This window comes from Dendrobates tinctorius, unplaced genomic scaffold, assembly GCF_039654945.1.
Source record: "Dendrobates tinctorius isolate UK_male_01 unplaced genomic scaffold, ASM3965494v1 ptg000326l, whole genome shotgun sequence".
NCBI classification, from domain to species: domain Eukaryota; kingdom Metazoa; phylum Chordata; class Amphibia; order Anura; family Dendrobatidae; genus Dendrobates; species Dendrobates tinctorius.
In genome coordinates this window covers 12,113,329-12,133,450 of record NW_027361993.1, presented here as the reverse complement: position 1 = coordinate 12,133,450, position 20,122 = coordinate 12,113,329, and the positions used below count along the sequence as shown (strand labels likewise).

At 38.9% G+C, this 20,122-nt stretch overlaps 1 protein-coding gene across 1 annotated transcript; it reads right to left on the bottom strand.

Moving 5' to 3' along the window:
• Positions 1–705: 705 nt before the first annotated feature.
• On the bottom strand, positions 706–2,544 carry HES2 (hes family bHLH transcription factor 2). Its single transcript, XM_073561682.1, has 4 exons — positions 2,405–2,544; positions 2,202–2,297; positions 1,731–1,818; positions 706–1,525 (listed from the first exon to the last, which is right to left on the bottom strand). The coding sequence occupies exons 1-4, from the start codon at positions 2,492–2,494 to the stop codon at positions 1,215–1,217; spliced, it is 585 nt and encodes a 194-aa protein (XP_073417783.1). The 5' UTR covers positions 2,495–2,544; the 3' UTR covers positions 706–1,214.
• Between the last annotated feature and the right edge of the window lie 17,578 nt (positions 2,545–20,122).

Below are 20,122 nucleotides of genomic sequence, written 5' to 3'. Positions count from 1 at the left end.
TGAACTCTCTAATGATCCTCTGACCATTCATATAAGACCTCATTCAGATGTCAGTCTTTTTCATGTATGCAAAAAATGAATAAATAATGTCACGTGTGTCATCAGTGATTTTCATGGATAAATAAATAAGAAATTGTCTCCTGCTCAGTACAATGTTAATCACAGCCAGCACAGGGACTGTACACCGAGGCCATCTGTGTGCTGTCATCTTGTCCATTAACCCCTTCACAGGCCGCACCACAGCCTTGTTTTTGCCCTTTTCATCCCTGCTGCCAGAAAAGAAATGATATGTCTACATGATTTTTGCACAGACACACCGGCTTCATAAAAGCACGATCATGTGAATAGCAGCATAGACTTTAATGAGTACTTGTCCTTTCCATGAAAGCCACAGATAGAACACGAACATGCAACAGTGACGTCTGAATGAGGCCCAATGCTGCCTTTCCTCTACAGCGCCCTCTGCAGGCCTTTCTGGCTATATGAATGGATGTAATAAATGGACAGACTTTGTCACCCAGGTTTTCTTTGTTGGCAACTTTCTGCTCTGGCTCATAGAGATCAGTACTGAGCGGGTAACCCCCCTATTCCTGGGAAAGTGGGTGACAAATGATTCTCCCTCTGCCTTTATAAAGCCATAAAACTAAGTAAACCAAGCCATGAGGAAAGCAGAACAATGAAATAAACTTATGGTACATCAACAATGATTGGATTCATTTTTGTTTTTTTTCATTTTTTTAATTAGAAATGTGAAAAAATATAAAACTTTATCATAAAATGTATGTAAACAAAAACGTGCAAATAGTACATATATACAAAGCCTTGTTGCACATTGCCCTGCCATGTTTTAACTCTTTAGTCACCAGAGAGCCCAGCCAAAGCTTTGTTCTCTTGCAAATAAATTGTTAAAATAAATAATGCAAATCGCATACTCTTTATAAACCCTTTGGGTTCACCAGGGTTCTTTTTTTTTACCCCTATATATATATATTCAATCCCCTTAAAGGACTAAATGACCCCACGGCGTATTGCTTAGAATACTTTTCCATGCAACAAGTGGTTGTGTAGTTAGGAACATATTTACAAAGGAAACGATGGGTGTGCGAAAGATTATAGTGGAAGTATTGCATTTGAGTCCACGCTTGGCCTGAACCATCTTTTCCAGATGGAGCAGATGAGCTTTTTTTGTGGTTGAACAAGTTCACACTTAGAGTTTACCAAGGTCTCCAGATGGAGCTGGTGGGTTGAGGTGGGCTCGGAGCTTGTGGTCCTGGTGCTGACTGGTTTGGAGAGGTGCAGAACATCTCTGATCTCCTGGGGCTGAGGTGAAGCACAATTCTTGGGGTACTGCTGACTTTCGCACTGGGGGATTTGGTGCAATCTTGGCAGCAAAGCTCTGGGCTCCTCTGCAGATGGTCCAGGAGTCGATTGCAGGTCTCTCCAGCTATGGCATTGCTCTTACTGAGAAGACCACTCAGACGTTCTAGACAAGCTCTGTAGCCTTCTCTGTACTTTTCTGTAGAATCTTAAAAAAAACAGAAGTTGGTTATAACTCAACCCTATTACTAAGCAGCAAAGAACCTACAATGCACCAGCTAGTGGTCCCACAAAGACTCAAGAGTCAGCACGTGATTATTTCTTTTTTAACTCTCCCCATGGTAATGTCCCAAGGTAGTGAAATACTATGAATATACTAAAACAATAGTTGTGAGGATAGAGCATATACTTACTTTGGGTCGGCACTGGAGGGATGTCCTTAAGGAAACGAACTGTCATCTCAAGAATATCAGCTTTTTCGAGTTTGGAATATCTGGAATTCTACAGGGAAAGAAGAAAGGAGAAGGTTACAACCAAAAACTCTGTATATTAAGTGTTTGACATATGGCTAATGCTTAGTACCTGACTTTAGAAATGTATCTATGTTGTTTATTTAGGAAGAAGAAGAAATAGAAGTAGAAAAAGAAGAAGGAAAAGAAGGAAAATAAGGAGAAGAAGAAGATGGAGAAAAAGGAGAAGAAGAAAGAAGAAGGAGAAGAAGAAGGAGAACAACAAGAAGAAGAAGGAGAAGAAGGAAAAGAAGAAGGAGAAAGACAAGAAGGAGAAGTTGCAGTAGAAGAAGGAGAAAAAGAAGAAGAGGAAAGAGATGATGAAGAAGAAGAAGTAGGAGAAAACGAAGAAGAAATAATCATAATCAAACTTACATCTTTTCCTATCAGAGGCAGAATGAGTGTTTTGAGCTGGTTGAGGCTCTCATTGATCCTTGCTCTCCTCCTTTTCTCCATCAGAGGTTTGAGAGTCTGCAAAATAAGGTGCAGCATTTGGTTAATATGTGCTAACACTTCTCATAAGAAGACTCATCATAAAAACAAGTCAGCACAGATACAATGTAGGATCCAGGTCTCACCTTTCTCAGCTCACTGGCTTCTTTGCTCTTTTTCCCAGGCTTAGGCTGATAGCTGGGAGCAGTTTCAGAGATGATTATGCTGGGTGCCATGGCTCAGGGACAGGCTCACTGTGCAGCTGGTGAGAGGTAGTGTCTAGAATGGGATGCTGCTCGCTATTTATGGGAGCTTCTGGGAGAAACTCCACCCATGCTGGGGATGGACAAAGACCTTGGGGGAACACACCCAATTCTCTTCCCTCCTCTATGTGCAATAATTCCAAGAGCCATCTGTTCTAGACAGGTAACTGACTCCACCACTTGTATGCAAAAATAAAATAATAAAAAAAGAAATTAGACATAGATCTATCAGCGTATCCACTGGTTTGAGGAGATCAATCATTAGTGAAAGAATTGCATTAAAAATGTGCAAAGTTGCTATTTACTACTTATACATCTGCAATTATCTATCTATTTATCTGTCTATCTATCTATCTATCTATCTATCTTTTATCTATACAGTATATTATATATCTATTCTATCTATAAAAATTCAAAAATGGGACTATCTATCTATCTATCTATCTATCTATCTATCTATCATTGTTTGCCTAATATTGTAATAGATTGTGAAGGTGTATACCTATGACATTATTTGTAAATTACTATCAGTAAAGAAAAGAAACAGTGTAATAAAAGAGCTCACAAAGAAATTATACATGTCTTTGTTGCTTGCATTGTCCTACACTATGTGTATATTGTAATAACGCGGATCATGTGCTTAGGAATATACGATGTTTTGCCACAAAAAAGATTCAAGGGAAACATTTGCAATATTTGAAAAAACTCGACATTGAGACTTAATTTGACTGTACATAACATTTGCAAATGCCTGCGTGTATTCTTTACTATTGTGTACGACAGTTGTGATGTGCAAATAATAAATTAATGGATAGATAGATAGATGGATAAATAGATAAAAGATATAGATAGATAATAGAGATTAGATAGATAATAGATAGATGATAGATAGATAGACAGATAATAGATAGATAGATGATAGATAGATAGATGATAGATAGACAGATAATAGATAGATAATAGATGATAGTAGATAGATAGATAAACAGATGATAGATAGATAATAGATAGATGATAGATAGATAGATAGATAGATAGATAGATAGATACTATTATACATTATGCTATATGCATTATGAGTCTATGAGCTATGTAGCTATCAATCTTTCTATTGTGAGGAATATAATATAACTGCAACCAAAAACAGCTTGGAAAAGGCAAATCCCCCTAGACAGGTAATTGCACATGGGACTTACACCCCAAGCCAAGCTACTGTATTAGGTGGGCATATGGGTGATACATTAGTCGGCTGATGTGATTGGCTGAGGGCCGCTATACACAGAATTTCTGATTGCATGTCTAATGAGTTTTATACAAAGTATTCTCAGTATTTGATGTTGTATGCATTAGTTTCCTAATCATCATCTCCCCTAAAATCCAGGGAGGGGGGATGGGTGGGGGTCAATATGACATATGAAGGCTTCAGCCCAACAGTAGATTTAACAACAAGAGCAGATGTGACATTCATGTATGTAAATCATTGTGGCATTCATAACCTGGACAGAGGCCTCAGTCTGCACCTGGCCTCACTCTCCTCCACTGGCTCCTGGTGCAGACCCCAAGCCTCTGGTTGGCTGTTTGGGATGCCATGTAATCCCTGTCCTCATCAGGACCACCTCTATCTCCTCACCCCACCCCCCTTCACTGTTTCTTGTTATGTTTGAATTTTCAGTTGGGATTTGACTATTGAAATAAATATTGGCTTGGGTTCCCCCATCTGGGGGGTCAATGTTTAAACACCCCCCTTCAAATTTGGGTAACAAAGTAGCAAGCAGCTGGCAGGGTGTCATAGCTGGATTGGTGCTACTTACAAGGCAGCCTTTGTCCTCCATGAAATGTATGAGATATAGTGCACAAGTTTGGCTTGGTTTGGGATTATAAGCAACCCATAACAGTAGGAAGCTAAACTGCATCCCAAGCTGTAATTATCTGTATTCTCACAATGCACACACACAACAGATGACTGCTCACTATATAAAATTATGATGGGCTATTGGGCTTATAAAACCTCCTCTGTGCCATAGGATTTGGGTCAAGGCATTAAGAATTTCATCTGTATGTGGATCAGAGTGTGCTATAGTGGTGAATAGAGTTATACTTTACTCATTTTCCACACTTGCTTCTATGTAGATGGGTGAATAATATGGGGAACAGAGTTAAAACGACATAGAATACCATAAAAAAGTATTATAATATCCAACTATAATATTAAAATGTCCTGCATGAACATTATAATAGTCTACAGGGGTATTATTAAGCTTTATAATTATGTTTTTCTATATGTCACATCCTCATATAATCACTTGTAGCCTTTTTCAGTACCACAGTAGATATATTGGGGCATAATATAATAGGGTATGCTGCACAGGGACATTATATGTTGTATTTGGAGCATTATACCTCTACTTATGTCAAGCCAAATCTGTAAGTTATTCTATGGCATCATATGATATTACCTGTAACATTATTGTGTCTTCTGATGTAAATGCATTTTATATTGTATTATTGTTACCTTGCTACATACTGTAGAGGATCATTGTAATTTGGGCAATATATGTTTCTGCATCTTGTAATGTAGCCTAATGTTACACTGGAGCACAATATGTTGCATTGGCACATGCATACATCACTATATGTGGTGCACTGCCATTATATGTTACTCTGCAGTAACAAGCCTTACTAAGTTTTAGGCATTATATACTGTAATGGGGCATTATATACTACCACATGTTGCAGAGCTACTGTATATATTTAATATTGCTATACTAATATGTTGAATAGTAATACTATAATAATATCTGCATTGTTTAATGCTATATTTAGCTAATATTACTATACTGAATAATATAACTATAATATAATATATTTGAATTGTATAATATAATAAAAGTATTACTTAATACTGTATTTAACTAATATGACTATAATAATATATCAATATAACTATAATTTAATAATATATTTTAATAATATAACATGGGTATTATTTAATACTATATTTAACTAATATTAGTATATTAATGCATTTAATATTACTATGCTGATATATTTAATAACATTACAATTATATAATTAAATAATTTGGAAATATAATATTAGTATTTAATACTATATTTAACTAATACTACTATAGTATTATATTTAATATGGCTATACTTTACCCAGCATTGTTAGATGTGCTGTATATATGTCGCACAGTAGCAATGTATGCTCATGTTATAGTGCATCATTAGGTTGCTGTATGCTGCACAGTATTATATGTGTTATACTAGGAACATGCACTATATGATGATTGCATTAGCTTTTACTGCTCGATCTATTAGTAGAAACCCCTCTGTTAGTCCAGTACAGCACAATTATGATGGATCTTACTCTTTTCTACCAGTGCTCTGATTTTGGAGCTGGATCTGGGTCACTTCAGCCCCTGGTCTCATACATTGTATTGCAGGGGATTACACTGGAGACTGGGGTGGAAGCTGCACGCGCCTGACACACTTCAAATTCCCCGCCAGCCCCTCCTGTCCCCCTTGGGACCCCTCTCTGCCCATCCGCCAGATTACACGCTTCACAATCCAAACTTTTTCCATAGCAGCTTCTTTTTTTTTTTGTTCTCTTTTTAAATAAACCCATTTTGGCTTGGCTGCTCCATCTGTTATGGATGGGACAAAGGAGATCGGTTGTATATATCTATGATTATATGGTGGGGATGAGGGGGTCCATGGATGCTCAGAGAGGGGAGGGGGATCAGATCGATTGGACAACATTTTCTACACTTACTGAAGAAAAGCCTGTTCCCTACAATGTCTAGAGGGTTGGTGGATGATGAGTGCATTGCTGCTGGTATCAGCCAGGATTCACTATATTCCCTCTTCTCTCTTATAGGATCTGCAAATCCAGACATCAGAAATGAGGTGCACCAGACCTGATGGAGAAAGCCTGGGACCCCCCAATACCAGGTACCAACAGTGACATCTTATTCCTTGATTAGTGCCACAAAACGATTCTCATGTTTTTGGGTGAAGTCTACAGTGGATTATTGGATGCATGGAGTCTGCATGGGTGGGCTACAAAAATGCAGCATGGAGTGAAGGGTCTGGGTTTTTTTTAGAGCAAAATATATTGAAAGGAGAAGATGCAAGGGGTGTAGGGGGTTAAATTCTAATGCCATAATCTTGGAGAAGAAGAATAAAAAATAATAATGATCTCCAATATTACTGATGTTGTATCAGTATTTAGGGACTGATGTTGATAGAAAGCTGCAGCGATCTGGGAGCACTGGATCTGCACGCGCTGCCAGTGGGGCACGAGCCACTGACTGCAGCCTCAGCAGCACGCGCTGCCAGTGGGGCACGAGCCACTGACTGCAGCCTCAGCAGCACGCGCCGGGAGGGAGAAGCTGCCGCTAATTACCTGCACACACGGCGCCTCCACCCTGCGTCTTCCTCTCCAGCCCACAACCGGCTTTTCAGCTTCCACCCTGCGGCTTCCTCTGTAACCAGCATTTTGTAACCTCATGTACACCTTGTACTTCTCTCCATGTCCTCCTCCTCATCCCCACCTGCACTGAACACCCTGCTCTATCTTCCTCCTCCTGTATTCTCCTCTCCAGCTGGATTCTGCTTTCCAGTCCCACCTTGAATCCAGCTCTTCAGCCTTCATGGAGAATCCTCCTGTCCAGCCTCCACTTACATTCTGTTCACAAGACCACGTTCACACCTTCAGTATTTGGTCAGTATGTTACCCCAGTATCTGAAAGCCAAGACCAGAAGTTGGGTGATAAATGCAGAAGTGGTGACGAGTTTCTATTATACTTTTCCTCTGATTGTTCCACTCTCGGTTTTGGCTTACAAATACTGATGTGAAATACTGACCAAATACTGAACGTGTGAATGTGGCCTTACTAGTGTCCATAGTGCACCCTTCCCTCCAATCTCCTCTCAGATGCTTTCAGCAGTCTTTACCATGTATTCTCCCCTTTCACCTCTACTATGTCTTCTTCTCTCTAACCCTCTCCCTATATTCTTTCCAGCCTCCCCATAAACCTTCTTCTTCTTTCTCCATCCACCTGGCATTTTCCTCTCCAAACTGCATCCACTAGCTATCCTCCTCTCTAGTCTCCACCATGTATTCTCATCTCTCACTTCTTCTATCCTCTAGTGTTCCTCCTGCTATTGAACCTCCATCAGTCTCCTCCAGCCTCCACCATGTGTCCTCCTCTACAGCCTCCATTGTGTCTTACTAGTCCCCTGTCCCCCTATTCCTCATCCTCACCCATGTATCCTTCTGTGTAGACCAGGATTTCCCAAACTCCAGTCCTCAGGGCCTCCAAGAGTTCATGGTTTCAGGATTTCCATAGTATTACACAGGTGAGAGAAGTCCCGATGCCTTGATGATATATCCATCACCAGTGCAATACTGAGGAAACCCTGAGACCATCACCTGTGCGGCTGGTGTTTGGGAAATACTGCTCTAAACCGCGGGTTTTCCTCTTTACTGTATCTAGATTTTGCCCTTTATTTTAGATCCTTATTAATATCCAACACTAATCATCTTCACTTTTACACCTTGGCTATAAACCGAATTGACTCCACTGTATCTCTGCTAGCTGTACTTGTCATTGTAAAGTCTCTGTTATTTCCATACACCCTACCTCATTTCTGATTTGTCTCCCTACATCTCTCTCTTCTGTATTCTGGGCCCAGCCCTTATTCTGGACCTTTCCTACCTATGTTGTGCCCTGACTCCTCCACATCTCCATACTATATCCTGCACTCTTCTTTCACAGTCTCTATTGCATATTTGCTCCTTTCCAACCTTTCATCTTGTCTCTTTTACTGGATCTCCTGCACTCCATATCTTGCTTTGCCTCTTTGACCCTCACATTAGACTGCCTAGCTTATGGTGCCTAGCTTATACTGCCTAGCTTATACTTCCTAGCTTATGGTGCCTAGCTTATGGTGCCTAGCTTATACTGCCTAGCTTATGGTGCCTAGCTTATACTGCCTAGCTTATATTGCCTAGCTTATGGTGCCTAGCTTATGGTGCCTAGCTTATGGTGCCTAGCTTATACTGCCTAGCTGATACTACCTAGCTTATGGTGCCTAGCTTATACTGCCTAGCTTATGGTGCTTAGTTTATACTGCCTAGCTTATGGTGCCTAGCTTATGGTGCCTAGCCTATGGTGCCTAGCTTATACTGCCTAGCTTATGGTGCCTAGCTTATACTGCCTAGCTTATGGTGCCTAGCTTATGGTGCCTAACTTATGGTGCCTAGCTTATACTGCCTAGCTTATGGTGCCTAGCTTATACTGCCTAGCTTACACTGCCTAGCTTATACTGCCTAGCTTATGGTGCTTAGTTTATACTGCCTAGCTTATGGTGCCTAGCTTATGGTGCCTAGCCTATGGTGCCTAGCTTATACTGCCTAGCTTATGGTGCCTAGCTTATACTGCCTAGCTTATGGTGCCTAACTTACGGTGCCTAGCTTATACTGCCTAGCTTATACTGCCTAGCCTATGGTGCCTAGCTTATGGTGTCTAGCTTATACTGCCTAGCTTATACTGCCTAGCTTATACTGCCTAGCTTATACTGCCTAGCTTATGGTGCCTGTTCTTTGACAGCTCTTTTCATACCTGATCTTCCATACCAGGCTCTGGAGCTTCACTTCATCTCCTCCTTCTTTATGATCTATTCAATCTGCTCATTTTCTTCATCATATCTCTACTGTTTACCACAAAACTGTTAATAGTATCTAGCAATCTATATCCAGCTACATACATACCTGTCACTTATGCTATACCTGAATCTTACTGTTGATGTTTTTTCACCAAATTCTGGTAAAATCTGCTGCCTATTCATTCTCAATCAGTTCCCATGGGTTCATAGGGGATCTTTATCAAATTGAAATATTGCCCCGATCTGCACAGGTGTTGTCTTTCTAAGGCCTGTTTCACACATCCGTTTTTCTGCTCAGTCGAAATCTGCAAAAAAGGGCGGAAAACGGATCCGTAGGCGGATTGAAAAAAACGGGTGGCACCGGACCGTTGTTTTGACGGATCCGTGTAAGGTAGAATTTTAAAGGAATCGTGTCTGAAATAAGGAGAGAGAGAGAGATCCGTAAAAAAACGGATCCAACGGATGACCATCTGTCAAGATCCGCCGATAATATAGGTCAATGGGAAAAAAAACAGATCCGCCAAGAAAAATGGCGGATCCGTTTTTTTTGCAAAATGGCGGATTTTGACTGATGGAGACAAACGGATGTGTGAAAGAGGCCTAACCCTCACCTTCCTACAAGCCTGCTTGTCAATATTTATCTCCTTTGAAACGGATTCTTCCACAATTCTTCCCAAACCACCAGAGATAGTCTGTTCAACTAGTACCCTATGCATTGCTCAGCCTAGGACTCTTGTACTCCCCAATGTGACCTTTTATAGACTTTCAATATTCTTATGCCTTATAATCTGTATTGCTCTTCTCACTTTTCTCAGTCAAGACTTGACTTATTTTCCCCTAATTTACTCAACCCTAGCACTAAAATGGAGCAAACTAGGGGAAAATAAGGAGCATAGAGAGAGAGAGAAACTGTAGATAGATAGACAGTTAATAGATAGATAGAAAGATAGATAGATAAATATGGGATAGATAGATATTGGATAGATAGATATTAGATAGATAGATAGATAGGTAGATAGATGTACTGTAGATAGATAGATAATAGATAGATAGATGATAGATAGATAGATAGATAGATAGATAGATAGATAGATAGATAGATAGATAGATAGATAGATAGATATGGGATAGATAGATATTGGATAGATAGATATTAGATAGATAGATAGATCTACTGTAGATAGATAGATAGATAGATAGATAGATAGATAGATAGATAGATATGGGATAGATATGGGATAGATAGATAGATATGGGATAGATATGGGATAGATAGATATTGGATAGATAGATATTAGATAGATAGATCTACTGTAGATAGATAGATAGATAATAGATAGATAGATGATAGATATAGATAGATAATTGATAAATAATAGATAGACAGATAATAGACAGACCCTGTAGACTGTGAGCCCTAGCGGGCAGGGTCCTCTCTCCTTCTGTACTTGTCTTACACATGTTTATTATACTTGTCTATATTTCCCCTTTTCACATGTATAGCGCCATGGAATAAATGGCGCTATATAAATGCATAATAATAATAATAATAATAGATATGGGATAGATAGATGATAGATAATAGATAGATAATAATAGATAGATAGATAGATATCTTCTAGATCCCTGGGCTAATGCTGTTTAAATCCTACCTGCCCTATCTATCCCTTTTTACGATCTTCCATGCATATTAAATTGGTGGCCGTTCTCTCCAAGAAATGGTTGGTTGTAGCTGATATCGGCTTGTAAAAAAATAAAATAATATGATTGTAGATTTGTGAGGTTCCTCCACAGATGTAGTGCTATAGGCATTTTATTTACAGTTTAAAAAAACTAACGCATCTGACTCCAAAATTGCCGCATCCGACTCCCAGCGGCCTCTGAATATTTGTGATCCTTCTTCTACACCTTACTTGCCACATAATGTCTCAAAGCCAGACTGTCTACAAGGGTCCTCTGGACAGTCCTACGTATGATTGCTGGTACAAGGTATCCTCCAGTAAGGGTTAATTATCAAGTACAGCGTCGCATGCTCGTTCACACCAGATCGCCTGCTCTGAATGGATTCTTTGTGCGACTTCTATTAACGTCCATTGTATCAATTCTAATTACAGTTTAATTAAAGGGCTGGTGCTTCCCTTCACTCTCAGGCCCCCGTGGGGTGCACCAGAGCTGAGTGTCCTGTAATTACAGGGTCACATAGGCAGCATTAGGAGTATATCAGGTTGTGTACAGGGAGGGGTAAAGAACAGGAAAGTGATAAAACTCTGGATGGGATATATAACATTTAGGATGACTGTAATACACACAAGCAGCCATCGCTCTAAACTAATCTAAACCAAATGTTCTGGGATCCTAGAAAACTTCAAGACACAGAAATGACAATTGTCATCTTGCCAAAATGAGGACAAATAATTCGTGGGTGCGGAGGATTGTGACCCTGCAGCTTGTCTGGCTCTCCCCTCCCCCACACCCTGGGAACGTCTATGTGCCCCCATACAGCAACACTTTCCAGTATTCTCATTTTAGAAAAAAAAAAAAACAGCAACTCAGCGTCCCCAACATACAATGTACATCACAGCTGCCAGTCTGAGGGAGAAGAATAAGGTCTACAATTCTTGGGGAAAAAACCGTGAAGGAAAATGTAATAGAAGGGATGTTGAAAAAGACAGATAGATAGAAAGATAGATAATGGATTGATGATAGATTGATGATAGATATATAGATATGAAACAAATTGATAGATAAATAGATAGGTAGAGAATAGATAGATAATAGATGATAAATAGATAAAAGATAGATTTGAGATAGATAATAGATAGATAGATAATAGACAGATAGATAGATAGATAGACAATAGATAATAGATACATAATAGATGATTGATAGATAATAGATAGACAGATAGCAAGAAAGCACATAAAAATACACCACTCCCAAAATTACAGTGGTTTTCTTATTTACCTAATTTGAGCCAAAATATCGCAATGTTATCTATCTATTATCTATCTACCTATCTATCATCTATCTATCTATCTATCTATCTATCTATCTATCTATCTATCACCTATCTATCTATCATCTATCTATCATCTATCTAGCTAGCTATTATCTATATATCTATTATCTATCTATCTGTATATCTATCTATCTATCATCTATCTATCTATAATCTATGTATTATCTATCTATCTATCTATCTATCTATCTATCATCAATCCATTATCTATCTATCTATATATCATCTATCTATCTATCTATCTATCTATCTATCTTTCTATCATCTATCTATCTATAATCTATGTATTATCTATCTATCTATCTATCATCAATCCATTATCTGTCTATCTATATATTATCTATCTATCTATCTATCTATCTATCATCTATCTATCAATCTATCTATCTAGCTATTATCTATCTATCTATTATCTATCTGTATATCTATCTATGATCTATCTATCTATCTATCTATCTATCAATCTATCTATCTAGTATCTATCATCTATCTATCAATCTATCTATCTAGCTATTATCTATCTGTATATCTATCTATGATCTATCTATCTATCATCTATCCATCAATCTATCTGTATATCTATCTATCTATCATCTATCTATAATCTATCTATGTATTATCTATCTATCATCTATCTATCATCAATCTATCATCAATCCATCATCTATCTATCTATCTATCTATCTATCTATCTATCTATCTATCTATCCATCATCATCTCATTTCTATCTGTTGGCAGACACTAGATTTCTGTCTGGCCCCTCTTTCTTGCTGACCCTGACTCACTTGCATTTCATTCACAGAACCTTCTGTGCTTCTAAAACGCACACTGTGGAACACAAATCCCAGCAGATTCCCAGTTGCTCCTCAGCAGCTGGAGGCTCAGTTGCTCCATCAATATAATTTCACTGCTCTTTTAATTAATTTGTAAACTTTCTGTGGAGAGCTTAGGTAACGCAGACTCCCTGGTGTAATCTCCAGTGATGAGGGCATTGTGTGCAGATGAGATGCCCATCCCTGGACCCCTGGACCAGGCCAGTGTGATGACAGGACAGATGGAGGGAAAGCAGCCCCACCCCAGTGAGCAGTCATCATCCCCCAGTCCTCAGGCCCCACACCCATCTTCCAGACCTCATCAGTAAGTGCAGGTTTCCCCATAATATTAGGCCGCTCTCATGGCTGAAGTCTCTTCTTGGCTCCCATACCCCCATGAGGTAGGACACTATAAGTGATATAGTACTGTAGATAGTGTGCTGTTATTCAAATTATCAGTATTGAGTTATTGGTAAAGTATCAGTACAGTGAACTGAGTTAGGGAGGATAGTGGTCACCTAACTTATCACATAATGGGGAGAACCTGTTGGGGCTGACATCTGATGGCAAAAAGGTATAGAAAACTGGTGAGGAGAACTGCATGTGATCATCTGAATGTAAAGTCTTATGTGTCTCACAGAAGACAGTATATATATATATATATATATATATATATATATATATGTTTGAGTTTTAACTAGTGATGGTTCCACATAATTTAGGCATTGGCAACACCCTTCATGTCTTCATCATAACGTTTAATCGATTTCCCCATGGCTTTCCTTTGTATGGTTTTCCCCTAACCCTAAGATATACAGTATGTTTCCTATAGGTGGATACCTTTCATCTTTCCAGGAAAAAATTTCACAGGTAAGATTTTATTATTGCTGGTTATTTGGTTTTATGTGACCAAGTTATATATGAAACAGTTACCATCATTTTATTATTCAGACATAGAGTGAGCTTTTTTATGGTAAAGTAGATGTGTGTTCTTTATAAACTGCTATTATTCTATAATAGAAAAGTCCATAGGAAATCTTGTTTAGCAATGCTCTTCTTATCATCATCATCATCATCATCATCATCATCATCATCATCATCATCATCATCATCATCATCATCATTGTCCTTATAGCACTGTGTATATATGTTGATCACCTGCAAGCAAGTCATTGTCTGGGGTCTTCAATAGTAAAAGTCTTCTTGAGTTTATGCCTTTTGAAAGTTGTCATCAGTTTTCTTTTCTGGTAAACATGTAATGTAACTATCTTTCATCTTCCAAGGTAGAAACTTTCCATTGCTGATCGTTTGGTTTATGTGTTACATCTTGGGAATCCATCATTGTTGTCATTATTACATTCTATGTGTGATAATTCAGATATATATAGTGATGCTGTATTATATATGAAGGCTGATACACGCTGAAAATTACAGCAACAATGATAAACAGGCAGCACTGTATCCACAAGACTGTCCTGTTATGAAGCCATTAATACCCAATTAGGAAAACTAACTCACTTTTAGTAGGTGATTGTGGAAAGTGGAATCCAAATAATGTGGTGATATACTTTATGCCATGACATATCATGTCATATAAATACATTTCTACTACCATGTTATATTATAGCCTAATATATAATCACCTAACATATAATCACATTGATAGAGCATGATGGATAGATGAATAGATAGATATATATAGAAAAATAGATTACAGATAGATAGATAGATAGATAGATAGATAATGTTAGATAAATAGATATATTACAGATAGATAGGTAATAGATGGATAGATAGATATATAGATATGAGATAGATAGATAGATATATAGATAGATAGATAATAGATAGATAGAAGATAGATAATAGATAGATAGGTAATAGATAGATAATAGATAAGAGAGATAGATAGAGGGAGATAGATAATAGATAGATATGAGAGAGAGAAAGAGAGAGAGAAAGAGATAGATAGATGAATGATAGAGCAGTTAGATGAAAAGTAAAGTTAATATAACTGTTTGTGGAAAATAGGATTGGAGACACACAAGACCAAGAAGTTGAAAAATGAATATGGATAAATACTTAGTTACCATAGCTAACACTATAGATATATATTAGATATATGAGATAGTTATTAGTTCTCTAAATGAACAATGGTATAAATCTGCTGTGGCTCCAGTGTGCAGTTGTGTCCCTGGGTAGCTGGTGACCCTGCAGCTTCAGGCTGGGATCTGATTGCATTGATCCATCACTAATTCCCTGGAGATGAGCTGTGAGCAGGGGATGATGCTCAGGCATGAAGTCTGCACGCGTCTCCCACCTCCACAGATGGTCAGGAAAGCATCTAGCTGCTCACTACATGACTTTGACATCTTAATCCCCTTCATTTTTTGGAATAAAAATCTATGTCCCCAGTTATAGTGTGACTGGGCTGGAGGCAGTAATCTTTACTATGTGATTAGACATTACCTTGTAATTAGACACTAGATATTAGCTATTACATCTATCCCAATTATATTAGATATTACAACTGCTCCAACACTCACTGATTAGCATCAAAGCACTCCCAAATTGTATGTTTCAAAAATAGTATAGATTACATAGATTAAATGAGAATAACAAAAATAAAGGAGCAGATATGACTGGAAAGAGACAAAGTACAAAAGATAGTAAGAGAGAGGAGAGAGGGCTAAAGCGAGGAGATAGAGGGATAAAGAGAGTGGAGAGAGGGAGAGAGGAGAGAAAGAGATAGAGAGGAGAGAGTGAGGAGAGAGGGATAGAGAGAAAAGAGAGGGATAAAGAGAGTGGAGAGAGGGAGAGAGGAGACAAAGGGATAGAGAGGAGAAAGTGAGAAGAGAGAGGAGAGAGAGATAGAGAGTGACAGAGAGAAGTAGAGAGAGGGATAGAGAGAGAAAAGAGAGGGATACAGAGAGAGGGGTAGAGAGAGGGGGAAACAGAGAGAGAGCGGTAGAGAGAGGAGAGAGGGATAAAGAGAAGAGAGGGTGAGAAGAGAGAGGGAAATAGAGAGTGGAGGAGTGAGAGGAGAGAGGGAAATAGAGAGAGAAGGGAGGGATAGAGAGGAGAAAGAGGGTTAGATAGAAAAGAGCAAGGAGAGAGGGATAGACAGAGGAGAGAGCTAGAAGAGAGAGAACGCAGAAAGAGAAGAAAGAAAGGGATAGAGAGAGAAGAGAAAGGGATTGAGAGAGGTAGAGAGGAGAAAATGATAGAGAGAGGGGTAGAGAGAAGAAAACAGTGGAATAGAGAGGGAGAGAAGAGAGTGATAAGAGAGACATGGAAAGAGGAGAGAAAAGAAAGAGATAGAAAGAGAGGGGCGGAGAGAGGGAGAGCGAGAGAGGAGAGAGTGAGAAGAGAGAAGTGAGAGGGATATAAAGGTGGATAGAGAGGAAAGAGAAGGATAGACAAAGAAGAACGAGGAGAGAGGGATAGACAGAGGAGAGAGCTAGACAAAAGAGAACATAGAGTGAGACGAGAGGGACAGAGAGGAGAGAGAGGGATAGAGAGAAGGGTAGAGAGGAGAGAGAAGGAAATATAGAGGAAAAGAGATAGAGGAGAGTGAAAACAGAGGGGGATATAAAGAGAGAGGAAAGCGTGAGAAGAGAGACATGGAAAGAGGAAAGAGAAGAGAGAGGGATAAAAGAGAAAGTAAAGAGAGGGATAGAGAGAGAAGAGAGGGATATAGAGAGGAAGAAATACATTTACAAAGAGAAAGGTAAAAGAAACAGCGAGACAGAATGACATAGAGAACATGGATGGAAAAAGAGAGAAAGATGGAGAAGTTGAAACAACCAGAGACCACAGAGACAGCTAACATAGATGGAGGCACAAAGAGAAATAGAGAACAGCAGAGAGATAGACTGTGGAAATCATATGGAGAGTGAGATAGAAATACAGAAAAAGAAAAAACGAGAGAGACAGATACAACATGAGACTCAGAAAGCCAGCGAAATAGAGAGACATAGACAAACAGCAACATACAGAGAGAGACACAGAGAGAATCAGAGATTACAGGAGAGAGAGAGATACATGATATAGTGGATTGTTCTCTATAGCAGTAAATACAGAGTTGCTTGGGTCTTAGGTAGGTGGTGATGGTGACACACACATTATATATATATACAGTCAGTCTCTGAGGTCTGTACTTCAGTTACTAATAATAATACAAGCAGCTGCCTATAGTTGTGTAGTAACATTCACTGATGGGGGGACAGATTTCTGCACTGGGGTACATAACCACGTGACCCTGGCAGATGAGGCAGATGGCCCATGTAGCGTCCTTGTTCCTAACAGACATGCGTCTGGTCGCCCACCTCTACTCCTCGCCGACCACCTCTACTCCTCGCCGACCACCTCTACTCCTCGCCGACCACCTCTCTACCTCTGGGCTCTTCAGATGACATTTCAGATCTTTTGAGATTAATACTAATCTAATACTTGTTAGGTCCATTAATTGTTATGTTATTTCCCATCTGCCGATATAAGTATGAGAGCCATACCTGCAGGATGGGGATGGTGGCCCAGGACAGGAGGGCAGGATGCCGGAGGGGGCAGCCACATTCCAGAACTGCGCCTCCTTCACCTCTTCCTTAACACTTGCAGTGCTGATGTACACACTTACTGGCTGCTGTCCTCTCATTCTGTGGTGCTGAAACACCTGAGCCAAAATCATTTCTTAGATATTCACTGTACAGTTCTTGTTACTGTCATGTCCTAAGCATCATTTTCATAAAATACACAATTGACTAACTCATTATACTGCTGGGATAGGTTTCTATGTGCTGATTGTATGCTATGAGTATGTGCAGAATATGAGCTATTCTTACTGTTTATGCCATGTTAATAGTCTCTATTTCATTAATCCCTGATTTATAGATTGTGTGTATTCTTGTACTTTTGCTAGTTTGTCCACACTGATATATATATAGATTTATCTTCCCTGTGAATTATTATTATGAACACTCCTATATTTGCACAAATTTTTCAAATCTTTATTGTTTTCTTTATCGCCTCCTCCCTGCATAGTTCTACTACTTGCAAAATTCTCATCATCCCACTCCTATATATAGTCCTCTCTTTTATTTCTCTATATACTTCCCTCTACTAAATATTTTGAAAGATACTTATTCCTTATGCTGTTTTTCTTCTCTTATATATCTTGTCTTCTCTGTGTAAGCCCTTCATTGTGCTCACTTTTTGTATTGATAGCTAGATAGATAATATATAGATAGATAATAGATGGATAGATAATAGATATGAGATAGAGAGATAATAGATAATATGAGATAGATAATATATAGATAGATGATAGATATAGATAGAGAGATAATTGATAGATGATAGATAGATTATAGATAATAGATACTAGATGGATAGATAGCTTTGAGATAGAAAGATAATAGATTGATAATATGAGAGAGATAGGATAGATAATATATAGATAGATGATAGATAGATAGATAGATAGATAATAGATAGATAAAATATAGATAGATAATAGATAGATAGTAGATAGATGATAGATAGATAATCGATAGATGATAGATAGATAATAGATACAGTTGTGGCCAAAAGTATTGACACCCCTGCAGTTCTGTCAGATAATACTCAGTTTCTTCCTGAAAATTATTGCAAACACAAATTCTTTGGTATTGTTATCTTCATTTAATTTGTCTTAAATGAAAAAACACAAAAGATAATGTAGCAAAAAGCAAAACATTGATCATTTCACACAAAACTCTAAAAATGGGCCAGACAAAAGTATTGGCACCCTCAGCCTAATACTTGGTTGCACAGCCTTTAGCCAAAATAACTGCGACCAACCGCTTCAGGTAACCATCAATGAGTTTCTTACAATGCTCTGCTGGAATTTTAGACCATTCTTCTTTGGCAAACTGCTCCAGGTCCCTGATATTTGAAGGGTGCCTTCTCCAAACTGACATTTTTAGATCTCTCCACAGGTGTTCTATGGTATTCAGGTCAGGACTCATTGCTGGCCACCTTAGAAGTCTCCAGTGCTTTCTCTCAAACCATTTTCTAGTGCTTTTTGAAGTGTGTTTGGGTCATTGTCCTGCTGGAAGACCCATGGCCTCTGAGGGATACCCAACTTTCTCACACTGGGCCCTACATTATGCTGCAAAATTTGTTGGTAGTCTTCAGACTTCATAATGCCATGCACACGGTCAAGCAGTCCAGTGCCAGAGGCAGCAAAGCAACCCCAAAACATCAGGGAACCTCCGCCATGTTTGACTGTAGGGACCGTGTTTTTTTCTTTGAATGCCTTTTTTTCTCCTGTAAACTCTATGTTGATGCCTTTGCCCAAAAAGCTCTACTTTTGTCTCATCTGACCAGAGAACATTCTTCCAAAACGTTTTAGGCTTTTTCAGGTAAGTATTGGCAAACTCCAGCCTGGCTTTTTTATGTCTCGGGGTAAGAAGTAGGGTCTTCCTGGTTCTCCTACCATACAGTCCCTTTTCATTCATACGCCGACGGATAGTACGGGTTGACACTGTTGTACCCTCGGACTGCAGGGCAGCTTGAACTTGTTTGGATGTTAGTCGAGGTTCTTTATCCAACATCCGCACAATCTTGCATTGAAATTTCTTGTCAATTTTTCTTTTCCGTCCACATCTAGGGAGTTTAGCCACAGTGCCATGGGCTTTAAACTTCTTGATGACACTGCGCACGGTAGACACAGGAACATTCAGGTCTTTGGAGATGGACTTGTAGCCTTGAGATTGCTCATGCTTCCTCACAATTTGGCTTCTCAAGTCCTCAGACAGTTCTTTGGTCTTCTTTCTTTTCTCCATGCTCAATGTGGTACACACAAGGACACAGGACAGAGGTTGAGTCAACTTTAATCCATGTCAACTGGCTGCAAGTGTGATTTAGTTATTGCCAACACCTGTTAGGTGCCACAGGTAAGTTACAGGTGCTGTTAATTACACAAATTAGAGAAGCATCACATGATTTTTCGAACAGTGCCAATACTTTTGTCCACCCTCTTTTTTATGTTTGGTGTGGAATTATATCCAATTTGGCTTTAGGACAATTCTTTTTGTGTTTTTTTCATTTAAGACA